General features: G+C 46.1%; 1 protein-coding gene across 1 annotated transcript in view; it reads left to right on the plus strand.

Annotated features, from left to right (window-relative positions):
* LOC147120592 (protein mono-ADP-ribosyltransferase PARP14-like) overlaps positions 1 to 23,394 on the plus strand; it is a 213,375-nt gene that overhangs the window by 43,881 nt on the left and 146,100 nt on the right. Inside the window, exons 3-4 of the mRNA XM_085986722.1 lie at positions 16,112 to 16,166; positions 16,278 to 16,448. Of these exons, the coding sequence (XP_085842848.1) occupies positions 16,112 to 16,166; positions 16,278 to 16,448 (226 nt within the window). The remainder of the gene's footprint in view (positions 1 to 16,111; positions 16,167 to 16,277; positions 16,449 to 23,394) is intronic.

Raw genomic sequence — 23,394 nt, forward strand, 5'->3', positions numbered from 1 at the left:
CCCGATCCACCGCGGCTAAAGGCTGTAGAAAGGATTAAATGCCTTTCCCGCCTCCAGGAAACGAGACCTGAAGCTGCATTTTTTCCCGCCTCCTGGCAAAAGGGCACAGAGAAGGAATGGGTGTGGCTTTGCCAGCCGCTCCACTTTCTCTGATCTTACTGGCTGTCCCACCTCCTCGGGGCTTAGAAAATCCAGCCCAAAGTATTTGTTTAATTTCTCTTCCATTTCCTTATTCCCCATTATAATTTCTCCTGTCTCAGCCTTTAAGGGACCCACATTTACTTTTGCTAATCTTTTCCTTTTTACATACCTATAGAAGCTTTTACAGTTTGTTTTTATGTCTCTCGCTAGTTTACTCTCATATTCTATTTTCCCTTTCTTTATTAATTTCTTGGTCCTCCTTTGCTGAATTCTAAAATCCTCCCAATCCTCAGGCTTACTACATTTTTTGGCAACATTATAAGCCTCTTCCTTTGATCTAAAACTATCTTTAACTTCTCTTGTTAGCCCCGATTGGATCACTTTTCCTGTTGGGTTTTTGTGCCTTAAAGCAATGTATATTTGTTTTAAATTATGTATCAATTCTTTAAATGCTAGCCATTGCTTCTCTACCGTCATACCTTTTAATGTAGTTTCCCAATCTACTGTAGCCAACTCGCCCCTCATACCTATGTAGTTTGCTTTGTTTAGATTTAAGACCCTAGTTTTGGATTTAACTAAATCACTTTCAAACTCAATACAAAATTCTATCATATTATGGTCACTCTCCCCTAAAGGCTCCTTTAATACAAGGTTATTAATTAACCCTTTCTCATTGCGCAGTACTAGATCTAAAATAGCCTGTTCCCTACTGATCTAGAAAACTATCTTGCATACATTCCATGAATTCGACCTCCACACTATTACTGCAAATTTGGTTTGCCCAGTCTATATGTAGATTAAAGTCCCCCATGATCACTGTATTACCCATGTTACATGTACCTCTAATTTCCTGATTTATACTCTGCCCTACATTACAACTACTGTTTGGGGGCCTATAAACAACTTCCACCAATGTTTTCTGCCCCTTGCTGTTTCTTAGCTCCACCCAAACTGATTTTACTTCTTGACTTTCGGAGCTAAGATCCTTTCTCTCTACCATCTTTATCCCATTCTTTATTATCAGGGCTACCCCACCTCCTTTTCCATTTTGCCTATCTCTTCTAAAAGTTAAGTATCCTGGAATATTTAGTCCCCAACCTTGGCCACATTGCAACCACATCTCTGTTATGGCTATTAGATCAAAGCTGTTAATTTCTATCTGTGCTGTGAATTCGTCTATTTTGTTGCGAATGCTTTGCACATTCAGATATAATGCCTTTGGCTTTGACTTATTTCTATTTTTCCCCGGCGTCACCTTCGTCACTGATGCCTTAATGGGCCAGGAATTAGGTTCGGGGGCACTTACCCGGTGCGCTGACATTTCAATCCTGGCCCGCATTGCATTTCCTGTCATTGGCCCGCTTCAGGTCGTGCGGCGTACTTAGTGCGATGAGCCTGCTGGGATCACGTGAGCACTGGGCAGCCAATGGGAGGTTGCAAAAGTTCATTCATGAGTTTGATAGTAAGAACTGTCAAACTCATGAAAACTCCTGGCCCCAAAACACTACTTAAACTTGAAAGAAAATTTTAAAAAAACATCGCACTACTTAAATAAACTATAAATAACTGTAAAAAACTATTTTAAACAATAATTTTAAATTTTGAAAAAAATTATTATATAAAAAATCGGGGCTAAAAATACACTTACCTTACTGTAAAGTCTTCAAAAAAAATGAACCTGTGGAAAAAATTTCTAATTTAACTTAATAGACCACTTACCTGTTAAAAGTAAATACTTACGGCTGCTTTTTCCACGCGTAAAAACCGGAGTCTTTTCCCCACGGGCAACTCTAATAAAAAAAGGGAAGTTCAGCGCGCACGCGCTGCCTGATAAGTCGTACACGTTCTGCCTCTTAACCCCTTGGGTCAGAGGAGAGGAAATGCCGGTATTCCCCGCATGCGCTGTGCATGCTGAAAACCGGCAATTCCTCCAGGCCCACACATGAGTACCCCATCCGTACTCATGCGTTGGGACAGGAATTACTGGCCCATTACCTTTGTTACTCTCTCTGTCCCTTCCTGACCCACTCTGCTTATTTTTACCCAAAACTCTACACTGCTCTAGAGCCTTGATATTTCTCTCGCTGCTTTTAATTTACTCTTTCCTGAATCCTCCTACCCTCCCCCCTTCATTAGTTTAAAGCTCTGTCTACTGCCCCAGTTATTCGGTTCACCAGGACACTGGTCCCAGCCTGGTTTAAGTGGAGCCCGTCCCAATGGAACAGCTCCCTCTTTCCCCAGTACTGGCGTCAGTGCCCCATGAACTGAAACCCCTTCCTTCCACACCACTCTGAGCCACGTATATAAACCTGTAATCTATTTGTCCCCATGCCAATTTGCGCGTGGCTCAGCTAACAATCCAGAGATAATCACCTTTGAAGTTCTGTTTTTTAATTTGGATCCTAGCTCCTCAAACTCCCTCAACAGAACCTCATTCCTAATTCTAGTTCTACCTATGTCGTTGGTTCCTACGTGGACCACGACAGCTGGATCTCCCCCCTTCCACTCCAAGTTCTTCTCCAGCCATGAGGAGATGTCTTTAACCCTGGCACCGGGCAGGCAACACAACCTTCGGAACTCTCGGTCGCAGCTGCAGAGAACAGTATCTATCCCCCTGACTATACTGTCCCCTACCACAACTATATTCCCTTTCACTGCCCCCACTTGAATGGCCTCCTGCACCATGGTGCCATGGTCAGCTTGCTCATCCTGCAGGCTTTTCCCTCATCCACACAGGCAGCAAGAACCTCATACCTGTTGAACTAGGGCAAAGGCTGAGGCTCCTCCAGCATTGCACCTAGGGTCCCCTTACCTGCCTAAGTTGCAGTCACACCCTCCTGTCCCTGACCACTTACCAGACCTGTACCACTACCTAACCTAAGGGGCGTGACTGCCTCCTGGATCAAAGTGTCCAGCTAACTCTCCCCATCTCTGATGCCCCACAATGTCTGCACCTCAGACTCCAGCTCAAAAACTCTGAGCTGAAGTTCCTCAAGATGCAGGCGCTTACTGCAAACGTGGTTGTCTGGGATCACAATGCTCGCCACAAAGTCCCACATGCTGTAGTTGCGGCACACCACCTGCACTGCCGTCCCTATATGACCTTGCTTTATTTAATTAAATGTAATTAAATTTGTAATTAGGTAATTTAGTTGACAGTGTCGTTTCTTGACTACTTACTTGATCTAGATTAAGTTAAGGGTACTGAAATTAAATATCTACATAGAACACAAAGCGCTACAAGTAGTGGAGGCAAAAAGGAACAACTCCTTCCCCCTCTTCTCCAAAATCCCACTCTTTCAAAATTCCCAAATAAAACACTCTGTTCAAGTCCACTCTGTTTAATCCCGCTCTGTGCAGGCCGCTCTGTGCTCTGCAGAAATGTTTACTCTAATACACTCGGAGCCTCACCCAATTTACAAGTGATGACTCAGCTCCTCTGCTCCTGGTGATTAACGTCTATTCAAGACAAACACTTACAGCTGACTGACAGTTAGCTGCTACTGGCAGGCAGCTTCTGTTAACTACAGTTTCTAAAGTTCTAGGTTAAAATCAAAATCTTAAACTAAATTTCACTTTTTACAGCTTCTACTTACCCAATACTTACCAGAAATTCCCACTCTTTCCAAATCCTCAACTAAAACACTCTGTTCATCTCCACACGGTTTAATCCCGCTCTGTGCTCTGCAGAAAAATTTCCATTATTTATTCTTTCTGCCATGCTGGTTTGCCATTAATTGGGTTTTACAAAGAAGGTTTTGTAGTGTCCGAGTATCAATAATACACGGACTGCAGGAGAACAATAAAACAGGTATTTACTGAACAGAGGGTAAACGTCAGACTGAAGTACAGAAGCCTGCTAGGGCTTTTTATACAGGTGTGGTCACTGCCGGTACTGCAGTATAAAATCAGTTCTTCTCTTAAAGGTACATACACAACAATTCCTCCCCTTTTAGATAAACAGTACATAACATTCATTTAACAACTAAATAATAACTAATTACAATTACAATTTTCTCTGTACTATATACATCAACTGAAATAATTATTTATAAGTTCAGTCTTTGAGAAGGCTTCCTGATCCTGACTGGATAGCGCCTTTCTCGAGTATCCTGTTCTTGCGGTGGAGTCGATTCTGGCTCATTGTCACTGGTTGGTTCGTCAGCTTCCAATACCACTGCTTCTGAGGTAGACGCAATCTGTACTTCGGGTTCATTACCAGGTGCACATGCTCGTGGTATAGGTTTGGTTTGTTCCTGTGACTCTAGAATCTGGGCAGCATGGCATCTCACAATGCTCTCTCCAACGTCCACTGTGTACATTAGTGGTCCCTGCTGTGTGCATATCGTTCCTGGCTGCCATTTTCTGTTCGGTAGTCGCGGGCCAAGACTGGTTGCCCTATCTTGAAGCTCCTGGTTGGCTTCTCATTGATGTGCTGGAATTGCTTATCCTCAACTTCTCATCTTATGTTTGGTTTGAGCAAATCCAGGCGACATCTTAGCCTTCGGTTGAAGAACATTATTGCTGGAGCTTGGTTGGTGACTGCATGTGTCGCATTCCGGTAAGTAAACAAAAAATTATCTACCTTGTGTTGTAGTGGTATGTCATCGTTATACATCACCTTTATTGCCTTTTTAAAGGTCTGAACAAACCTCTCAGCCAATCCATTTGTGGCTGGATGATATGGGGCAGATGTGTAATGTTTCACCCCATTATTCCTCAGAAACCTCCGGAAATCCTCGGACACAAACTGTGGCCCATTGTCGGAGCAAATCTGTTCTGGCAAGCCATTCCTGGCGAAGATGGTCTGTAGGACTGCAATAGTTTTCTCCGTGGTGGTGGAGGACATTTTGATGACCTCTGGCCATTTCGAATGGGCATCCACGGCGATTAGAAACATTGAGTCCATAAATGGACCAGCAAAATCAATGTGTACCCGTTGCCATGGAGATGAGGGCCACTCCCATGGGTGTAGAGGGGCCTGTGGTGGTGCATTTTGGACTTTCTGGCATCCTGAGCAGCTCTTGGTCAGGTCCTCGATTTGTTTATCGATTCCCGGCCACCACACATAAGCCCTGGCTAGGCTTTTCATTTTTACCCCTCCCAGATGACCATCATGAAGCTCATTGAGCACTCTGTCTCTCAACTTGGGTGGAATTACCACTCGGGATCCACACATCAAGGTCCCCCGGCACACTGACAGCTGTTCCCTCCTTGGCGAGAATGCTGGCAACAGTGAGTCGCCATGTGCTGGCCATCCCTTCACCATCAAATCATAGACCCGAGAGAGTGTCGGGTCATTTCGGGTTTCCTTCTCTATACTTGAGTTCGTAACAGGCAGACATTCGACTATGGTCGCATGGAATATCTCAACAGGGTCCACTGCAGGTGCTTCCTCTACCGTAGGCAACGGTAGGCGCGACAGCCCATCAGTGTTTCCATGCTGTTTCGTACCCTTGTACTCTATGTTGTACTGATGTGCCCCTAGAAAAAGTGACCATCTTTGCAGCCGTTGCACCGTCATCACCGGAACACCCTTCTTTGGGTTAAAAATGGAGACCAGGGCTGATGATCAGTCAGTAGGGTGAATTTCTGCCCGTGCAGATAGTGATTGAACTTCTTCACCCCCCACACCAGGCTGAGGGCCTCCCTGTCAATCTGGGCGTAGTTACGCTCGGCTGAGGTTAACGAGTGCGACGCAAAGGCTATTGGCCCCTCTGAACCGTCAAGGAATTTGTGTGACAGCACCGCTCCTATGCCGTAGGGAGACGCATCACATGCCAACCGAATCGGTAGTGTTGGGTTGTAGTGGGCCAATACTTCTTTTGAAGTGATTAGGCATTTACATTTCTGAAAGGCACGCTTACACTCATCACTCCATTTCCATGTTACTCCAGTTTGCAGCAGGGCGTTCAGTGGGTGCAGAATTGTAGATAAATTCGGCAAGAACTTATGGTAGTAGTTCACCAACCCGAGAAACGACCTCAGTTGCGACACATTTTCCGGTGCTGGAGCCTTGACTACAGCCTCAATCTTGTCTGGCGACTTATGCAACCCTTCCTCATCAATTATGTGGCCACAATACAAGATTTGTCTCCTGAAGAACTCGCATTTGGGGCGGTTGGCTCGTAGCCCATATTCCTGCAATCTAGTGAGCACCTGCTCCAGGTTGGCAAGGTGTTCACTGTCATTTTTGCCCGTACCAGGATGTCGTCCAAATAACACTGGGTCCCCGGGATCCCTTGCAGGACTTGTTCCATCGCCCTCTGCCAAATAGCCGGCGCTGATGCTACCCCGAATACCAGCCGATTGTACTGGTAAAGGCCTTTGTGAGTGTTTATCGTGAGGTATTTCCTAGATGTTTCTTCCACCTCCATTTGTAGATACGCTTGGGCCAGATCAATCTTCGTAAAGCGTTTCCCTCCAGATAGTGAGGCGAAAATATCTTCTATCCGTGCAAGTGGATATTGTACTGTGTGCAGGACTGGGTTCACAGTTACCTTGAAGTCCCCACATATGCGAACCTTCTTCGGCTCCCCAGGCGTGCTGCTCAATTATTTCTTCATTGCAGGAACGATGGGTGTGGCCCTCTCGCTCCAGTCCACCTTGGACAGCACACCCGAATGCTCCAGACTCTCCAGTTCTGCTTCAACAGCTGGGCGGATCACATACGGTACCGGTCTGGCCTTAAAGAATTTTTTGGGTTTGCGTTATCTTCGATTTTCATCGTTGCCTTTACTCCTTTTAGAGTCCTAAGTCCTTGTTGGAACACCTCTTTCGCGTCAGTTAGAATTTTTGACAGTCGTCCAGGTGTGACGTCATCATCCTTTTTGTCAGTCACAGTTAGCGCCTGAATGGAATGCCAATCCAATTGTATTTTTCGGATCCATTCACGTCCCAATAATGGTGGTCCTCCATCTTGTAGTATATATAGATACAGTTTCTGTGTTTCCTTGCCGTTGTATTTAACTGGCACCCTTATTTTTCCTCTGGGGTAGACTTTTTGCCCCGTGTATGTCTTCAATACAATGGACGTGTCCTTTAAGGGTATGTGTGAGAATAGCCGCTCATAGTCTCGTCGATTCATGACAGTTAGGGCTGATCCTGTATCCAATTCCATCTTTACTTGGGACCCTGCTATCATGAGGGTGACCAAAATGGTTCGGTGATCCTCCTTTGCGATCATGTTGTGTAACTTTAGACAACTTAGTTCCCTGCTCCCGGAGTCATTATCACTCTCCTGATCTTCCGAACTACTGTCTGTCATTTTTTTTACTTTCTTGTACTTTTCCTTAGTAGTTCTTGTAGTGTTGGTTTTCTTTCCCGACCTGCAGACTCTTGCTATATGTCCCATTTTCCCGCATTGCCTGCATACTTTGTCCTTAAACCAGCAGTCCTTCTGATCATGGGTTGTTCTGCCACAGCGATAGCACTTTTCTGCTCCATACGCCATTTCGTTAGCGCTGTATTCTTGTGGTTTCTGTTGTATTTCCGCAGCTCCCTGTGCTACTGCTTCGTAGGATACTGCCACGCTGAAAGCCTGTTCTAGCGTCAGGTCCTTTTCCGAAAGTAGTCGTTTCTGGGTTCCTTCACTCTGGAGCCCGCAGACAAACCTATCCCGCAAGGTGTCTGCCAGTCCTGCTCCGAACTGGCAGTGCTTCGATAACTTGCATAGTTCCGTAAGATAGTCAGCATTGTTCTCATATTTGTGTTGGTTTCTTTTATGGAACTTGAATCTTTCTGCTATCAGCAGCGGTGTAGGGTTTAGGTGTTCCTGTAAGATATTAACATTCTCTACAAAACTTTTCTCCATTGGTTTAGCTGGGGTAATTAAATTCCGCAATAGGCCGTACGTTCTCGCGCCCATCAAATTTAATAATACCGACGCCTTCTTTCCATTGGCCACCTCATTTGCATTGCAGTACACTTCAATTCTTTCCACATACGTGGTCCAGCCTTCTACCTCGTTGTTGAAAGCAGTGATACTGCCACTCTTCGGCATCTTGGGTGATTTAAAATGGCACCTCCCGTGCTTTTTCTTCTTCCCTAATGGAATAAAATGGCGCCTCCCGCGCTTTTCCTTCTTCCCCAATGGAATAAAATGGCGCCTCCCGCGCTTTTCCTTCTTCCCCTTGCTGCCACGCTGCTCCTAGCGTTCTACAGGTTAATGTCGGCGACCCGCGGCTTCGGCGCGTCTCACTTTTCCTTCCCCTCGTTTTATTTTCTCTATGCTGCCCGGTTCTTGAGCACCGACCGCGCCCTATGCGCTCCACCCTCTCTCTCTCTCTTTCCTCCCGACGACGCTGTGCGGCCCCTTTGCAGAGCCGCTCGATCGAGCTCAAGCCCGCCGCAGTCCGGAAGGGTCAGCGCACTACCTGCTACCAGCAGGATTTGCTGGAACACCTTGACTGGGGAGCCAAGCCCAGCTCTCCACAGCCTCTCCCGCAATTCTCCGAACACCGATGGATCCTTGGGCGGCTGCCCGCGGTCGACGCCCGTTGACCTGACTTCGACCTCCAAGAAGCTTCTTCTCAGGGAAAGATCCCCGTGAGGTGATGCAGTACTGCAGGTGAGTTCGAACCTGCCCGTCACCAGTGTAGTGTCCGAGTATCAATAATACATGGACTGCAGGAGAACAATAAAACAGGTATTTACTGAACAGAGGGTAAACGTCAGACTGAAGTACAGAAGCCTGCTTGGGCTTTTTATACAGGTGTGGTCACTGCCGGTACTGCAGTATAAAATCAGTTCTTCTCTTAAAGATACATACACAACAGGTTTCTTTTAAATAGTACAAAGACAAATGTTCCTCATTTTTGTTGATACATATTTAAAGATGTAAATGTAGGATTGTATGTAAAACCGTTCTCAGAAGTTTTAACCGTCCTGCTGTCCAAAAAGCGATGACATAGCCTGGAATTTTGCCTACCTCGGCGGGTCCGATGCGGGCGGTGTCTGTGGCGGGTAGTGACCCCACTGCTGGCTCCATCCCACTGTTGAAAATTAACTTACATTAATGGGGCCTACTAAGCCCGCCCAGCGCGTTACCCAGCCCAATGAGATAGAGCGGGTCTGGTGACGTCATTCATGATGAGTTTTCAGTTGGGATCCTTAAAGGGACCATGACCACATTACATTTGAAGTTCAATCGAACATAGTGCGATCAGTGCACTACAGCATTGGAGTGCTGCAAACCCTGACAGTGACTGCACAGAGGCAGAGGGCTGCACCCAGGTTCTCCGATGACTCCCTCCATATGCTTATGGAGGGAGTCAGAGCACGCAGGTCCTCTTCTGTTTCGATGGGTGGAAGAGAACTCCCCAGGAGACCAAGACAGCCTGGTTGCAGATTGCAAAGTAGGTCACAAGCAGGGATGTGGTCAGGAGGACCTGGGTGCCATGCCACAAATGTTTCAATGATCTCATTAGATCAGGAAACGTTAGTACAAAGCCACACTCAATGGCAATCTGCTGTGCCTCTCATCACATCCCCATCACTCTGCCTTCCTACTCTTGCACATCTTTACTCACACCAACATACCTTGCACATCCACCATCCCTCTCTCTCTATCTATATTATCACATGTCCATCTCACAAGCCACCCCTCACACTCACCCTCATCCTAGTGCAATAATTCCAACTAACAACACACAAGGGTAGGCACTTGGGTGTTTTATGTAATGCTTATGTAAAGTTTCTGTTAATGTGATGTCAAACATAAAAATCTTTATTGTCAACACTTAGACAGATTAGTGTGCACCTTTGAAAATGGCTTAGTGAGTTGCAGTGAATGGTGAGACATAACGGTACCCCCGCAATAGTGATGAGTGTGAAAGGAATGGCTTGGGCATTGTAGGGATACTTTATGTTGTTGGTGTGGGGTGGTGTTTACCTGGCGCATCATGTGTCAGCCATATGGGTGTAAAGCATAATGTTAACTAAATCTGGCAATGATGAGGCCATCGCTGGTCTCCCGGGCAGCAATGTGCTCGGGTGCTGATGCCCTCTCCTGTGCAGCATCAGATGATTGCGGAGAAGGTTGGTGTTGTTGTTGGTGCTGCTGGTGTCTTTGATGCTGCTGGTGTTGGGGCTCATTGTGGTCTGATTCTGAAGACCAAGGTGAGACAATATAAAGGGCACCCATGTTGATGGAATAGATGGCAAGTGAAGTACAGTTGACAGAAGCAATCTGTCAATGCTAAGAGAGTTCCTCCAATGAGGTGACACTGGATGGAGACTTTACTGGAAACACTTGCAGCCTGCAGAATCTGTGCTGGAAATGGACTGGGCAGCAGCTTCTGCCTGAGGAAAGTGATCATCTGTCAGGTGGGAGCTTTCACTGAACATTTGATGCTGTCAAGTAATCAGCTGGAGCAATGGCCACGGAACTCACGCCTCAGGTTGACAGACGTGGTTCCAAAACAACGTGAATCCCATGGCCATGCAGGGAAATTTAAAAAGTAAGTGAGAAAAGGCTTTCAAGTGACTGTAAACTACCTGATAATCATCTCAATTGGGCCCCCGCTGCTGCCGGTTGGGTCGGCTCTGCAATGACAGACGCACCTGGGGAAAGGTGACAGCGGGTTCCTGACTTCCCCACCCAACCTGCCACCAATTGTGCGCGCTACCACCCGGAAATTTCCGGCCAAAGATTTTAAACATAAATTATAAGCATAAACATAATTCCGGTCACAACTGAAGCCAAACATATTATAACATAAGAAATAGAAGCTGGAGGAGGCCATTTTTTTCCTATTCATTCATGAGATGTGGGCATCGTTGGCAAAGCCAGCATTTATTGCCCATCCCTAGTTGCCCTTGAGAAGGTGGTGGAGAGCCGCCTGCAGTCCGTGTGGTGAAGGTACTCCCACAGTGCTGTTAGGTTAGGGAGTTCCAGGATTTTGACCCAGCGACGAAGAAGGAACGGCGATATACTTCCAAGTCAGGATGGTGTATGACTTGGAGGGGTACTTGGAGGTGGTGATGTTCCCATGCGCCTGCTGCCCTTGTCCTTCTAGGTGGTAGAGATTGCGGGTTTGGGAGGTGCTGCCGAAGAAGCCTTGGCGAGTTGGTACAGTGCATCTTGTAGATGGTACACACTGCAGCCACGGTATGCCGGTGATGGAGGGAGAGAATGTTTAAGGTGGTGGATGGGGTGCCAACCAAGCGGGCTGCTTTGTCTTGGATGATGTCGAGCTTCTTGAGTGTTGTTGGAGCTGCACTCATCCAGGCAAGTGGAGAGTATTCCATCACGCTCCTGACTTGTGCCTTGTAGATGGTGGAAAGGCTTTAGGGAGTCAGGAGGTGAGACACTCGCCACTCAGCCTCTGACATGCTCTTGTTGCCACAGTATTTATGTGGCTGGTCCAGTTAAGTTTCTGGTCAATGGTGACCCCCAGGATATTGATGGTGGGGGATTCGGCGATGGTAATGCCATTGAATGTCAAGGGGCGATGGTTAGACGTTCGCTTATTGGAGATAGTCATTGCCCTGCACTTGTGTGGCGCGAATGTTACTTGCCACTTATCAGCCCAAGCCTGAATGTCGTCCAGGTCTTGCAGCATGTGGGCATGGACTGCTTCATTATCTGAGGAGTTACGAATGGCACTGAACACTGTGCAGTCATCAGCGAACATCCCCATTTCTGACCTTATGATGGAGGGAAGGTCATTGATGAAGCAGCTGAAGATGGTTGGGCCTAGGATACTGCCCTGAGGAACTCCTGCCGTGATGTCCTGGTCCTTCGAGCCTGCTCCGCCATTCAACAAGATGATGGCTGATCTTCTCCCTCAACTCCACCTTCCCGCACTATCCCCATATCCTTTAATTCCCTTAGTTCCCAAAAATGTATTGACCCTTCTCTTGAATATATTCAACGGGCTGGATTTTGATACTGGAGGCGTGTAGGAGGCGGGACTACAACTTTTGGGGTTGTAGTCCCGCCTCCATCGAGTTGTGGCCAACCCACGCGATTTTCACTTGATTGACCTTGTTGAGGCCACCCAGCGGGCTCAGCATGCCAATTAAGGGCCACCCGGCAACAGGTGACATCACAGATTGACATTTCATCTGTCAAGAGCTTTTGACAGATGAAATATCAGCGTTTGACAGCTCTTTGAAGCTGTCAAACACTGACAATCTGTACACTAAGTTAATTCCTTCCTCTCAGGCTGATTTAGAGATCTCTCCAGAACAGAAAGCTGAATGCTGCAACTTTTGACAGCTCGTGGCCATTCTGCTTTCTGTGCCGGTGAGATGAGGGACACCCAAGACCTGAAGGAAGGAAGGCTGTAAAGGTAAGTAACGGTACGTATAACTTCTTTAAACACTTTACACACACCAAACACACTTACCTTTGCACTCATGCACCCATCACTCGCCTGAACACCGGACATCTCGACCCCTCCAAGCCCTTCATCCCAACGGTCCGCCTCCTCTAACTTGGCATGGTTTGGAGCCGTCGGGAATCCCACACTTCAACATTAAAAATAGGGATTAGGCTACAAACTGCCTGTTAACTACCTGTTAACAGGCAGTTAATTGGCACTAATCCCCTTCCTGCCTCGGGGAGGCGGGTCCCAGTATGGGTCGGGTACCCGCCTTCTTTGAAACTGACATGGAGGCGGGTTGGGTGCGGGATGGGTTCGTGCCCCCCGATTTCAGGATTTTAACCCCCCACACGCCTCCAATCCCGCCTCCACGGCCCAATGAAAATCCTGCCCAAAGTATTTGTTTAATGTCTCTGCCATTTCCTTATTGCCCATTATAATTTCTCCTGTCTCTGCCTCTAAAGGGCCCACATTTACTTTCACTAATCTCTTCCTATTTACATACTATAAAAACATTTACAATCTGTTTTTATGTCTCTTGCTAATTTACTCTCATATTCTTTTTCCTCTTTCTTTATCAATTTCTTGGTCCTCCTTTGCTGAATTCTAAAATCCTCCCAATCCTCAGGCTTTTTGGCAACATTATAAGCCTATTCCTTTGATCTAATACTATCTTTAACTTCTCTTGTTAGCCATGGTTGGACCACTTTTCCTGTGGGGTTTCTGTGCCTTAACGGAATGTATGTTGTAAATTATTATTAATTCTTTAAATGCTAGCCATTGCTTGTCTACCGTCATACCTTTTAATGTAGTTTCCCAATATACCTTAGCCAACTCGCCCCTCATACCTACGTAGTTTGTTTATTTAGATTTAAGACCCTAGTTTTAGATTTAACTAAATCACTTTCAAACTCAATATAAAATGTTATCATAGTGTGGTCACTCTTCCCTGAAGGCTCCTTTACTACAAGTTTATTAATTAACCCTTTCTCATTATACAATACTAGATCTAAAATAGCCTGTTCCCCAGTTGGTTCCTCAAGATACTGATCTAGAAAACTATCTTGTATACATTCCATGAACTCGTCCTCCACACTATTACTGCAAATTTGGTTTTCCCAGTCTATATGTAAATTAAAGTCCCCCATGATTACTGTACTCCCCTTGTTACATGCGCCTCTAATTTCTTGACTTATACTCTGCCCTACATTGCAACTACTGTTTGGGGGCCTGTAAACAACTCCCACCAATGTTTTCTGCCCCTTGCTGTTTCTTAGCTCCACCCAAACTGATTCTACTTCTTGATTTTCGGAGCTAAGATCCTTTCTCTCTACTGTCTTTTTCCCATCCTTTATTATCAGATCATATTGTTTTAAGATGATTAGCATATTTGGTATTCAATCTGACTTTTCTTAAAATGAATGGTAACTTCCTAATGGGTAAAGGCTCTGACTGGTATAATCCGAAGCTATCCTGACCATAAAGTTCCAGATCCATTTCCTGGTCTGTGCTGACTCTGTAAATCTCAGCTGGGGCAGCAGTTAGGTTGCTACAATTGGATTCCCCACCTCTATACGTAGGAGCGAAAAATCACGATTTTGATCCCTGATCGCTACTGAGAGACCTACTGGAAAGTAAATGTGGCTGTTGGGTGAGGATAGGAGTGGGTTTAGGTATGATGGCTCTCAAAGTCAAATAGCTGATGACACCGCAATCTATGTTCATACATGAAAAATGTCCATTTGAATCGGATACCAAAATTATAACAGTGTCTGTGATCTTCCAAAATTCCCTAGATTCAGGAAAGGTCCCAGCGGATTGGAACGTAGCAAATGTAACCCCGCTATTCAAGAAAGGACAGAGAGAGAAAACCAGGAACTACAGGCCAGTTAGCCTGATATCAGTCATTGGGAAAATGCTGGAATCCATTATTAAGGAAGTGGTATCAGGGCACTTAGAAAATCATAATATGATTAGGCAGAGTCAACATGGTTTTATGAAAGGTAAATTGTGTTTGACAAATTTATTAGAGTTTTTTGTAGACGTAACTAGCAGGATAGATAAAGGGAACCAGTGGAAGTAGTATATTTGGATTTCCAAAAGGCATTCGATAGGGTGCCACATAGAAGGTTGTTAAGCAAGATAAGGGCACACGGGGTTGAGGGTAAGGTATTAGCATGGATAAAGGATTGGTTAACAGACAGAAAACAGAGAGTAGGGAATACCGGGTCATTTTCAGATTGGTAGGCTGTAACTAGTGGGGTGTCACAAGGATCAGTGCTTGGGCCTCAGCTATTAACAATCTACATTAATGACTTAGATGAAGGGACCGAGTGCAATGTATCCAAGTTTGCTGACGATACAATGCTAGGTGGAAAAGTAAGCTGTGAGGAGGATGCAAAGAGCCTGCAAAGGGATATAGACAAGTTAAGTGAGTGGGCAATAAGGTGGCAGATGGAGTATAATGTGGGGAAACGTGAGGTTATTCACTTTGGTAGGAAGAATAGAAAAACAGAATATTTTTTAACTGGTGAGAAACTATTAAATGTTGATGTTGAGAGATATTTGGGTGTCCTAGTAGAAGAAACACAGAGAGTTAGCGTGCAGGTACAGCAAACAATTACAAAGGCAAATGGCATATTGGCCTTTATTGCAAGGGGGTTGGAGTACAAGAGTAAGGAAGTCTTGCTACAATTGCACAGGGCCCTGGTGAGACCACACCTGGAGTACTGTGCACAGTTTTGGTCTGCTTATTTAGGGAAGGATATACTTGACTTAGAGGCGGTGCAACAAAGGTTCACTTGATTGACCCCTGGGATGAGAGGCTTGTTCTATGAGGAGAGATTGAGTAGATTGGGCCTATACTCTCTGGAGTTTAGAAGAATGAAAGGGGCTCTCATTGAAACGTATAAGATTCTGAGGGGGATTGACAGGGTAGATGCTGAGAGGTTGTTTCCCCTGGCTGGAGAGTCTAGAACTAGGGGGCATATTCTCAGGATAAGGAGTCGGCCTTTTAAGACTGAGATGAGGAGGAATTTCTTCACTCAGAGCGTTGTGAATCTTTGGAATTCTCTGCCCCAAATTGCTGTGGATGCTCAGTCGTTGAGTATATTCAAGGCTGAGATAGATAGACTTTTGGACTGTGGAGCAATTAAGTGACATGTGTATAGGGCAGGAAAGTGGAGTTGAGGTTGAAGATCAGCCATGATCTTATTGACTGGCGGAGCAGGCTCGAGGGGCTAAATGGCCTACACCTGCTCCTATTTCTTATGTTCCTGCTAAGCTGCGCGGCCATGCAGCGGTCTGGAGGTCCCGCATAGGCCACTCACCGGCTTTTCAACGGAAATAACCGCACATGCACGAAAAATTGAATGGGCTGCGCAGCCCGTTAAAGGGCCCATGCACCAAAAAAAAAATTACACGGAACATTAGTCTGCGATGGAACCGCACCGCAGCATGAGCCAACTCATTCAGGGGAGCAGGAGAGAAAAGTAGGGGAAAATAGAAAGTGAATTGACTATTTTTTGTTTTATTTGTATTTTTTGTTTTCATTTAATTTACAACCAATGCACCATTAATTTGTCTAGAACAATGTAGTCACCTATTGTGTACAGTACTCTATTTCTGCTTTCCTTATGCAGAGCCCGGCAAAAGGATTTCAAAATCAAGGATTCCCAGTTCCAGTGGCAGAGTCAGGTACAGACTTTGTTTCTGCAGATCAAAGTACATCCTGCCATGACCCTCGTTATGTGTCACAGTCATTATTTGAGGAAAAAAGAGTCCTTCATGTATACATTTTTCTTTCAGTTTTGGAATCCTCCGAGAGAGAGGAAAGCAGCTCCAACCAGCTGCTGGTTCGCAGTGACGGCCCAGTTGATACAGATGTTGTTGCAATGTATTTCGAAAGAATTGCACCAGATGTGGAAATCTCTGTAAATGGCGAACGCTCTTGGTTTGTGACCTGCCCTAGCAGTGATGGTAAATATCGATATCATTAACTGTACCATCTGAGAGAAAGAGAGAGATAGAATATGTGGCAGGGATGAAAACGATAGCAACCTAGAAATGACTGCATTCCATGAATGCTTACCACTTCATATTGTTATGTATTGTGTGTTCTCCTCCCACCTGTGGTGGCGCTGTCACAGGAGATAAATGGTTGGGTGTTCTCTCGGTTAAGTTTAGCTCTCTTTGTTCGGAACTTTCCAGAACTTCCTTTCCTTCCAATAAAGCACTTCATGTTTGTATCTCTGAGTTCTGAGTCCTAAATTGTGTCTAGGTAGAAAGGTACCGACACAACAAGTGGCGACGAGGATCGGATGAATCTGTGTTGTGGGAACTTTCTTGTTTTCGACTACAAAACACTCGGAACAGAGATTGCAGCATCACATTAATGTTACAACAGTGAGTAAACAGAAATTTTAATTTGAAACGTGAGATGGCTACTATATTAGGAAACATCGGTGATTTTGATGAAAATGTGGAGCAATGGAGCGCATATACGGAACGTTTTGACTATTTTGTATTGGCGAATGCGGTGGCAAATGAAAAGGTCGTGCCTACCTTTTTGAGTGTAATCGGGCCGAAGACATTCAATTTACTTCGCAGCCTCGTGCAGCCAGATAAGCCAGGAACTAAAACATATAAGCAACTAGTGGAAATTCTTGGAGCACATTTTTCACCAAAACCTCTGGTTATTGCTGAGAGATTTAGATTTCACAAACGGAATCAAGAGGAGGGAGAATCAGTGACGATGTTTATTGTTGCTTTAAAAAGGTTATCAGAACACTGCGAGTTCAAGGAGGTGCTGAAGGACACCATTAGAGACAGACTCGTGTGTGGTCTGCAAAATGCAGCCACACAGAAGCGCCTTCTTACTGAGGACAACCTTACTCTTGAAAAGGCCATTGAAGTTAGTGTCTCCATGGAGATGGCGGAAAAGGAGGCTCACCAGTTGAGTTCAACAGGGAGAGTTCACAAGGTGTCGTCTGAGCCTAAAGGTGCGCGGAACGGCACATGTTACCGTTGTGGGAAAACGGGCCATCACGCTAATGACTGCTGGTGTACGGAGCTGGAATGCCGAAATTGTGGCAAAAAGGGTCACATTGAACGTGCCTGTAGAGGTAAAAAAAGAACAGACAGAGCTGGGAAGCACGGAAGCAAAATGTCTGTATTTGGACAAGAGAGGAAAAAGAGTGTTCATTCAGTGCAGTATGATGGAACAAGCAAAACAGAGGGGAGCGACACCTCTGAGGAGGAAGAGGTGCACATACTGACGGTTGCAGGTGATTCAAATGGCTATTGGGTGTCACCACTGGTGGAGGGACAATCAGTGCGGATGGAGGTGGACACAGGCGCGGCTGTGTCCCTTGTTTCAGACACTGTCTACAACAAAATGCTAAAGCATCTTACCCTTCAGCCAACAAACATTGTACTAAAGACGTATACCAGCGAACCTGTGGCCATGAGAGGCGCCATTGAGGTGACAGTTAAATTGAACGGACAGACTGCAAAACTGCCACTATATGTGGTAAAGGGAAATTACCCATCGCTACTGGGACATGCGTGGCTAGAGAAAATCACGCTGGACTGGCCTGCAGTCCGCATGATGTCAAAAGGGGAGTCATGTCTGACTGCAGTGTTAAACAAACATGCAGAACTCTTCAATGGGGAACTTGGGAGCATGAAAAAGATCAGCGTGAAACTGGACATTAAACCTGACAGCAAGCCGAAGTTTCACAAAGCCCGACCTGTACCCTATGCAATTAGGCCAAAAGTTGAGGCTAACTTGGAGGCCTTAGTCGAGAATGGAGTCCTGTAGCCTGTGAGCGTGAGCAAATGGGCCACACCCATTGTTCCTGTCCTGAAAAAGGATGGATCTGTTCGAATCTGCGGGGATTTTAAAGTGACTATTAACCCGGTGCTGTCTGTGGAACAGTACCCTCTTCCCCTCATTGATGATCTTTTTACGGGCCTGGCTGGAGGGCAAAAGTTCAGCAAAATAGACTTATGCCAGGCTTATCTACAAATGCATGTCGATGACAAATCAAAGGAGCTGCTGACAATTGTGACACACAAGGGGCTATACAGGTACTGCCGCCTTCCGTTTGGAATTACGTCGGCCCCTGCTCTATTCCAAAGGGCAATGGATCAGATTTTGAGTGGACTGCCAGGAGTCCAGTGCTACCTGGACGACATCCTTGTCACTGGGACAAATGAGGAGGATCATCTTCTGAACTTGGATGCGACACTACAACGACTGAAAGGATACGGTCTCAGAGTTCGTAAAGACAAATGTGAATTCTTTCAGTCTTCAGTTGAGTGCCTGGGGCATGTGATTGACGCTACTGGCCTGCATAAGGCGCCATCAAAGGTCAAGGCGATCGTGGAGGCCCCAGCACCCCAGAATGTGAGCCAGTTACGTTCATTTCTGGGGCTACTTAACTACTATGGGAAGTTTATTCCAGACTTAGCTGTTGAATCCGTGATTCTTAAAGTATGATGTTTTCCAATAACTAGATGGAGGCTGTAAATTAACAATCAACAGGTGTTTACTGGAGGAGGGTAGTCTAAAGACTAACAGTACAGAGGCATGCTCAAGGCTTATATACAGGTGTGGTCACTGCCGGTACTACAGTATACAGGAGCTGTAAAAGTAGTTCTCTCTTAAAGGTACATACACTACAATTCCTCCCCTTTTAGATTAACAGTACCCATAACATTCAAATAACAGTTAACACTTTAACATGCACTTTAAACTGAAATAGTCCATTTATAGATTCAGTCTTTGGGGCGGCTTCCTGATCCTTTCTGGATAGCGCCTTTCCTGAGGTTCTTGTTCTTGGTGCGGAGGCGATTCTGGCCCCCTTTCGTCGGTTAGTTCATCAGTTTCCGCTGCTACTGTTTCTGAGGTAGATGCTATCGGTATGTCGGGTTCATCCCCAGGTACGCGAGACATGGGGTTGACTCGTTCCTGTGACGCTAGGATCTGGTCGCCGTGGCGTCTCACAATGTTCTCCCCGACATCCACTGTGTACATTAATGGCCCCTGCCATGTGCATATCGTTCCAGGTTGCCATTTCTCTGTTCGATAGGTGCAGGCCAAAACTGGTTGTCCGACATTGAAGCTCCTTGTCGGCTTCTCATTGATGTGCTGGAATTGCTTATTCTCAACATTTCTTCGCACATTTGGTCTGAGCAAATCCAGACGAGATCTCAACCTTCGGTTAAAGAACATCATGGCCGGGGTCTGGTTGGTAACTGCATGTGTCACATTTCTGTAGGCTAACAGGAAATTGTCCACCTTATGCTGTAGTGGAATTTCATCATCGCACATGGCCCTTATTGCCTTTTTAAAGGTTTGTACGAACCTCTCAGCCAATCCATGTGTGGCTGGATGATACGGGGCGGATGTGTAATGCCTTACCCCATTCCTTCTCATAAATTTCTGAAACTCTTCGGACACAAACTGTGGTCCGTTATCAGAGCAAATCTGCTCTGGCAAGCCGTTCCTGGCAAATATGGTCCGTAGGATTGCAATCGTTTTCTCTGTAGTGGTTGAGGACATTTTGATCACCTCAGGCCATTTCGAGTGCGCATCCACTGCTATTAAGAACATTGAGTCCATGAATGGACCAGCAAAATCAATATGCACCCGTTGCCATGGAGAGGAGGGCCGCTCCCATGGGTGTAGAGGGGCATGTGGTGGTGCATTTTGGACCTTCTGGCATCCTGAGCAGCTCTTTGTTAGGTCCTCGATTTGTTGATCGATCCCCGGCCACCACACATAAGCCCTAGCAAGGCTTTTCATTTTCATCCCTCCCAGATGGCCTTCGTGAAGCTCATTGAGCACTCTCTCCCTTAACTTGGGTGGAATTACCACTCGGGATCCACACATCACTGTCCCCTGGCATACTGACAGCTGTTCTCTTCTGGATGAGAATGCTGGCAACAGTGAGTCGCCATGTGTTGGCCATCCCTTCACCGTCAAATCATATACCTGAGACAGTGTCGGATCATTGCGGGTCTCCTTCTCTTTCTCCGCGTTAGTTACTGGCAATCGTTCAATTATCGACGAATAAAATATTTCAATAGGGTCCACTGCTGGTGCTTCCTCCACAGTAGGCAGTGGCAGGCGTGATAGCCCATCAGCATTTCCATGCTGTTTCGTGCCCTTCTCTATTTCATATTGGTTCGCCCCTAGAAAAAGGGACCATCTTTGTAGCCGTTGTGCAGTCATCACCGGAACGCCCTTCTTTGGATTAAAGATGGAGACAAGTGGTTGGTGGTCAGTCAGCAAGGTGAACTTCTGCCCATGCAGATAGTGGTTGAATTTTTTTACTCCCCATACTAGGCTGAGGGCCTCCCTGTCGATCTGGGCGTAGTTGTGCTCGGCTGAGGTTAGTGACCGAGACGCAAAGGCTACTGGCCTCTCCAACCCGTCTGGGAATTTGTGCGACAGCACCGCTCCAATACCATAGGGTGATGCATCACATGCCAACCGAATTGGTAGTGCTGGGTTGAAATGGGCCAACACCTCTTTTGATGTGATCAATTCTTTACACTTCTGGAAAGCTCGTTTACATTCGTCATTCCACTTCCATGGTACCCCCGTTTGCAGTAGGGTATTCAGTGGGTGTAATACTGTAGACAAATTTGGTAAGAACTTATGGTAGTAGTTCACCAGCCCGAGGAACGACCTCAGTTGTGACACATTTTCCGGTGCTGGAGCCTTGGCTACTGCCTCAATCTTTTCAAGGGACTTATGTAACCCCTCTTCATCAATAACGTGGCCACAATACGAGATCTGCTTCTGGGAAAACTCGTACTTGTGGCGATTAGCTCGTAGCCCATATTCCTTTAATCTAGTGAGCACCTTCTCCAGGTTGGCGAGGTGATCACTGTCATTTTCGCCCATGATCAGCATGTCGTCCAAATAACACTGGGTCCCTGGAATCCCTTGCAGGACTTGATCCATTGCCCTTTGCCAAATAGCCAGTGCCGATGCTACCCCGAACACCAGCCGGTTGTATTGGTAGAGACCTTTATGAGTGTTGATTGTGAGGTATTGTTTCGAGGCTTCTTCTACCTCCATTTGCAGGTACGCCTGGGCCAGATCAATTTTGGTGAAGCGTTTACCTCCAGATAGCGAGGCGAAAATATCCTCAATCCGTGGAAGTGGATATTGTACCGTGTGAAGGACTGGGTTCACTGTCACCTTAAAATCCCCACAGATGCGGACCTTCTTTGGTTCCCCAGGCGTATTATTCAACGACCTCTTCATTACAGGAATGATGGGTGTAGCCCACTTGCTCCAGTCTACTTTGGACAGTACTCCTGAACGTTCCAACCCTTCCAGCTCTGCTTCGACGGCTGGTCGGATCGCATAAGGCACCGGTCTGGCCTTAAAAAACTTTGGGCTTGCATTTTCCTCTATTTTAATCGTCGCTGTTATGCCTTTTAGTGTTCCGAGTCCCTCCTGGAACACTTCTTGTGCGTCAGTTAGCATTTTTGACAGTCGTCCAGGTGTGACGTCGTCATCCTTTTTGGCCTCAACCTTCAGTGCCTGTATGGAATGCCAATCTAATTGTATCTTCCGGATCTGTTCACGTCCCAGTAGTGGTGGTCCTCCATCTGGCAATACATTTTGGTCCATTTTGGGTATTTACTGGTCTTTGTATATCACGTTCACCCTTATTTTTCCTTTGGGGTAGACTTTTTGCCCCGTGTACGTCTTCAAGACAATCTCTGTAGCTTTCAAGGGTATATGTGAAAATAGCTGCTTGTAGTCCCTTTGGTTTATGACTGTTAGGGCTGATCCTGATCCAATTCCATTTTCACTTGGACTCCGTCTATCTTGAGCATGATCCAGGTAGTCTGGTGATCCTCCATTTTGATTACCTTATGTAGTTTCAGACAACCCAGCTCCTTGCTTCCGGAGTCTGTATCACTTTTCTGTTCGTCTGAACTACTGTCCATCACCTCATGTACCTTTTTGTACTTCTCCTGTGGAGATTTCTTGCTGCTGGTTTTCTTTCCTGATCTGCAGACTCTTGCTATGTGTCCTGCTTTTCCACACTGTCTGCACACTTGGTCCTTGAACCAACAATCCTTCTGGTCATGTGTTGTTCTGCCACAGCGATAACACTTCCCTGCTCCATATGACATTTCATTGGTGCCATATTCTTGCAGTCTCCGTTGTATCTCTGCAGCGCCCCGTGTGGCTGCTTCGTGTGATACTGCCATGCTGAAAGCCTTGTCCAGCGTAAGATCCTTTTCTGATAGAAGCCGTTTCTGGGTTCCTTCACTTTGAAGCCTACACACAAACTTGTCCCTTAACGTATCTGCTAGTCCCAATCCAAACTGGCAGTGTTTCGATAGCTTGCGCAGTTCCGTTAAGTACTCAGCATTACTTTCATCTTTATGCTGGTTCCTTTTGTGGAACTTAAATCTTTCTGCTATCAGCAGCGGTGTGGGGTTTAAGTGGTCCTGTAGGATTTCCACTATGCTTTCGAAATTCTTATCCACTGGCTTCTCTGGGGTTATTAGGTTTCGCAGTAAGCCATAAGTTTTTGCACCCATGGAATTCAACAAAACCAGTGCTTTCCTCGCATCTGGCACTTCATTCGCCTTGCAGTACACCTCAATGCGTTCCACATATGTCGCCCAATCTCCGACTTCATTGTCGAACGCAGTGATACTGCCACTCTTTTGCATGCCTGGGTGTGATTAAACTGTCTAAAATGGCGTCTCCCGCGCTCTCCCTTCTTCTCCGCTGGCACAAAATGGCGTCTCCCGCGCTTTCCTTTCTTCCCGCGCTCGCCCTTCTTCTCCGCTGCGGCTTCTAAAATGGCGTATCCCGCGCTCTCCCTTCTTCTCCGCAGACGCTGTTCAGCCCTTGAGCCCTGGCTGTGCTCTGCGCGTT

This window comes from Somniosus microcephalus, chromosome 4, assembly GCF_052327205.1.
Source record: "Somniosus microcephalus isolate GS21.2 chromosome 4, FLI_Smic_1.0, whole genome shotgun sequence".
Lineage (NCBI taxonomy): Eukaryota > Metazoa > Chordata > Chondrichthyes > Squaliformes > Somniosidae > Somniosus > Somniosus microcephalus.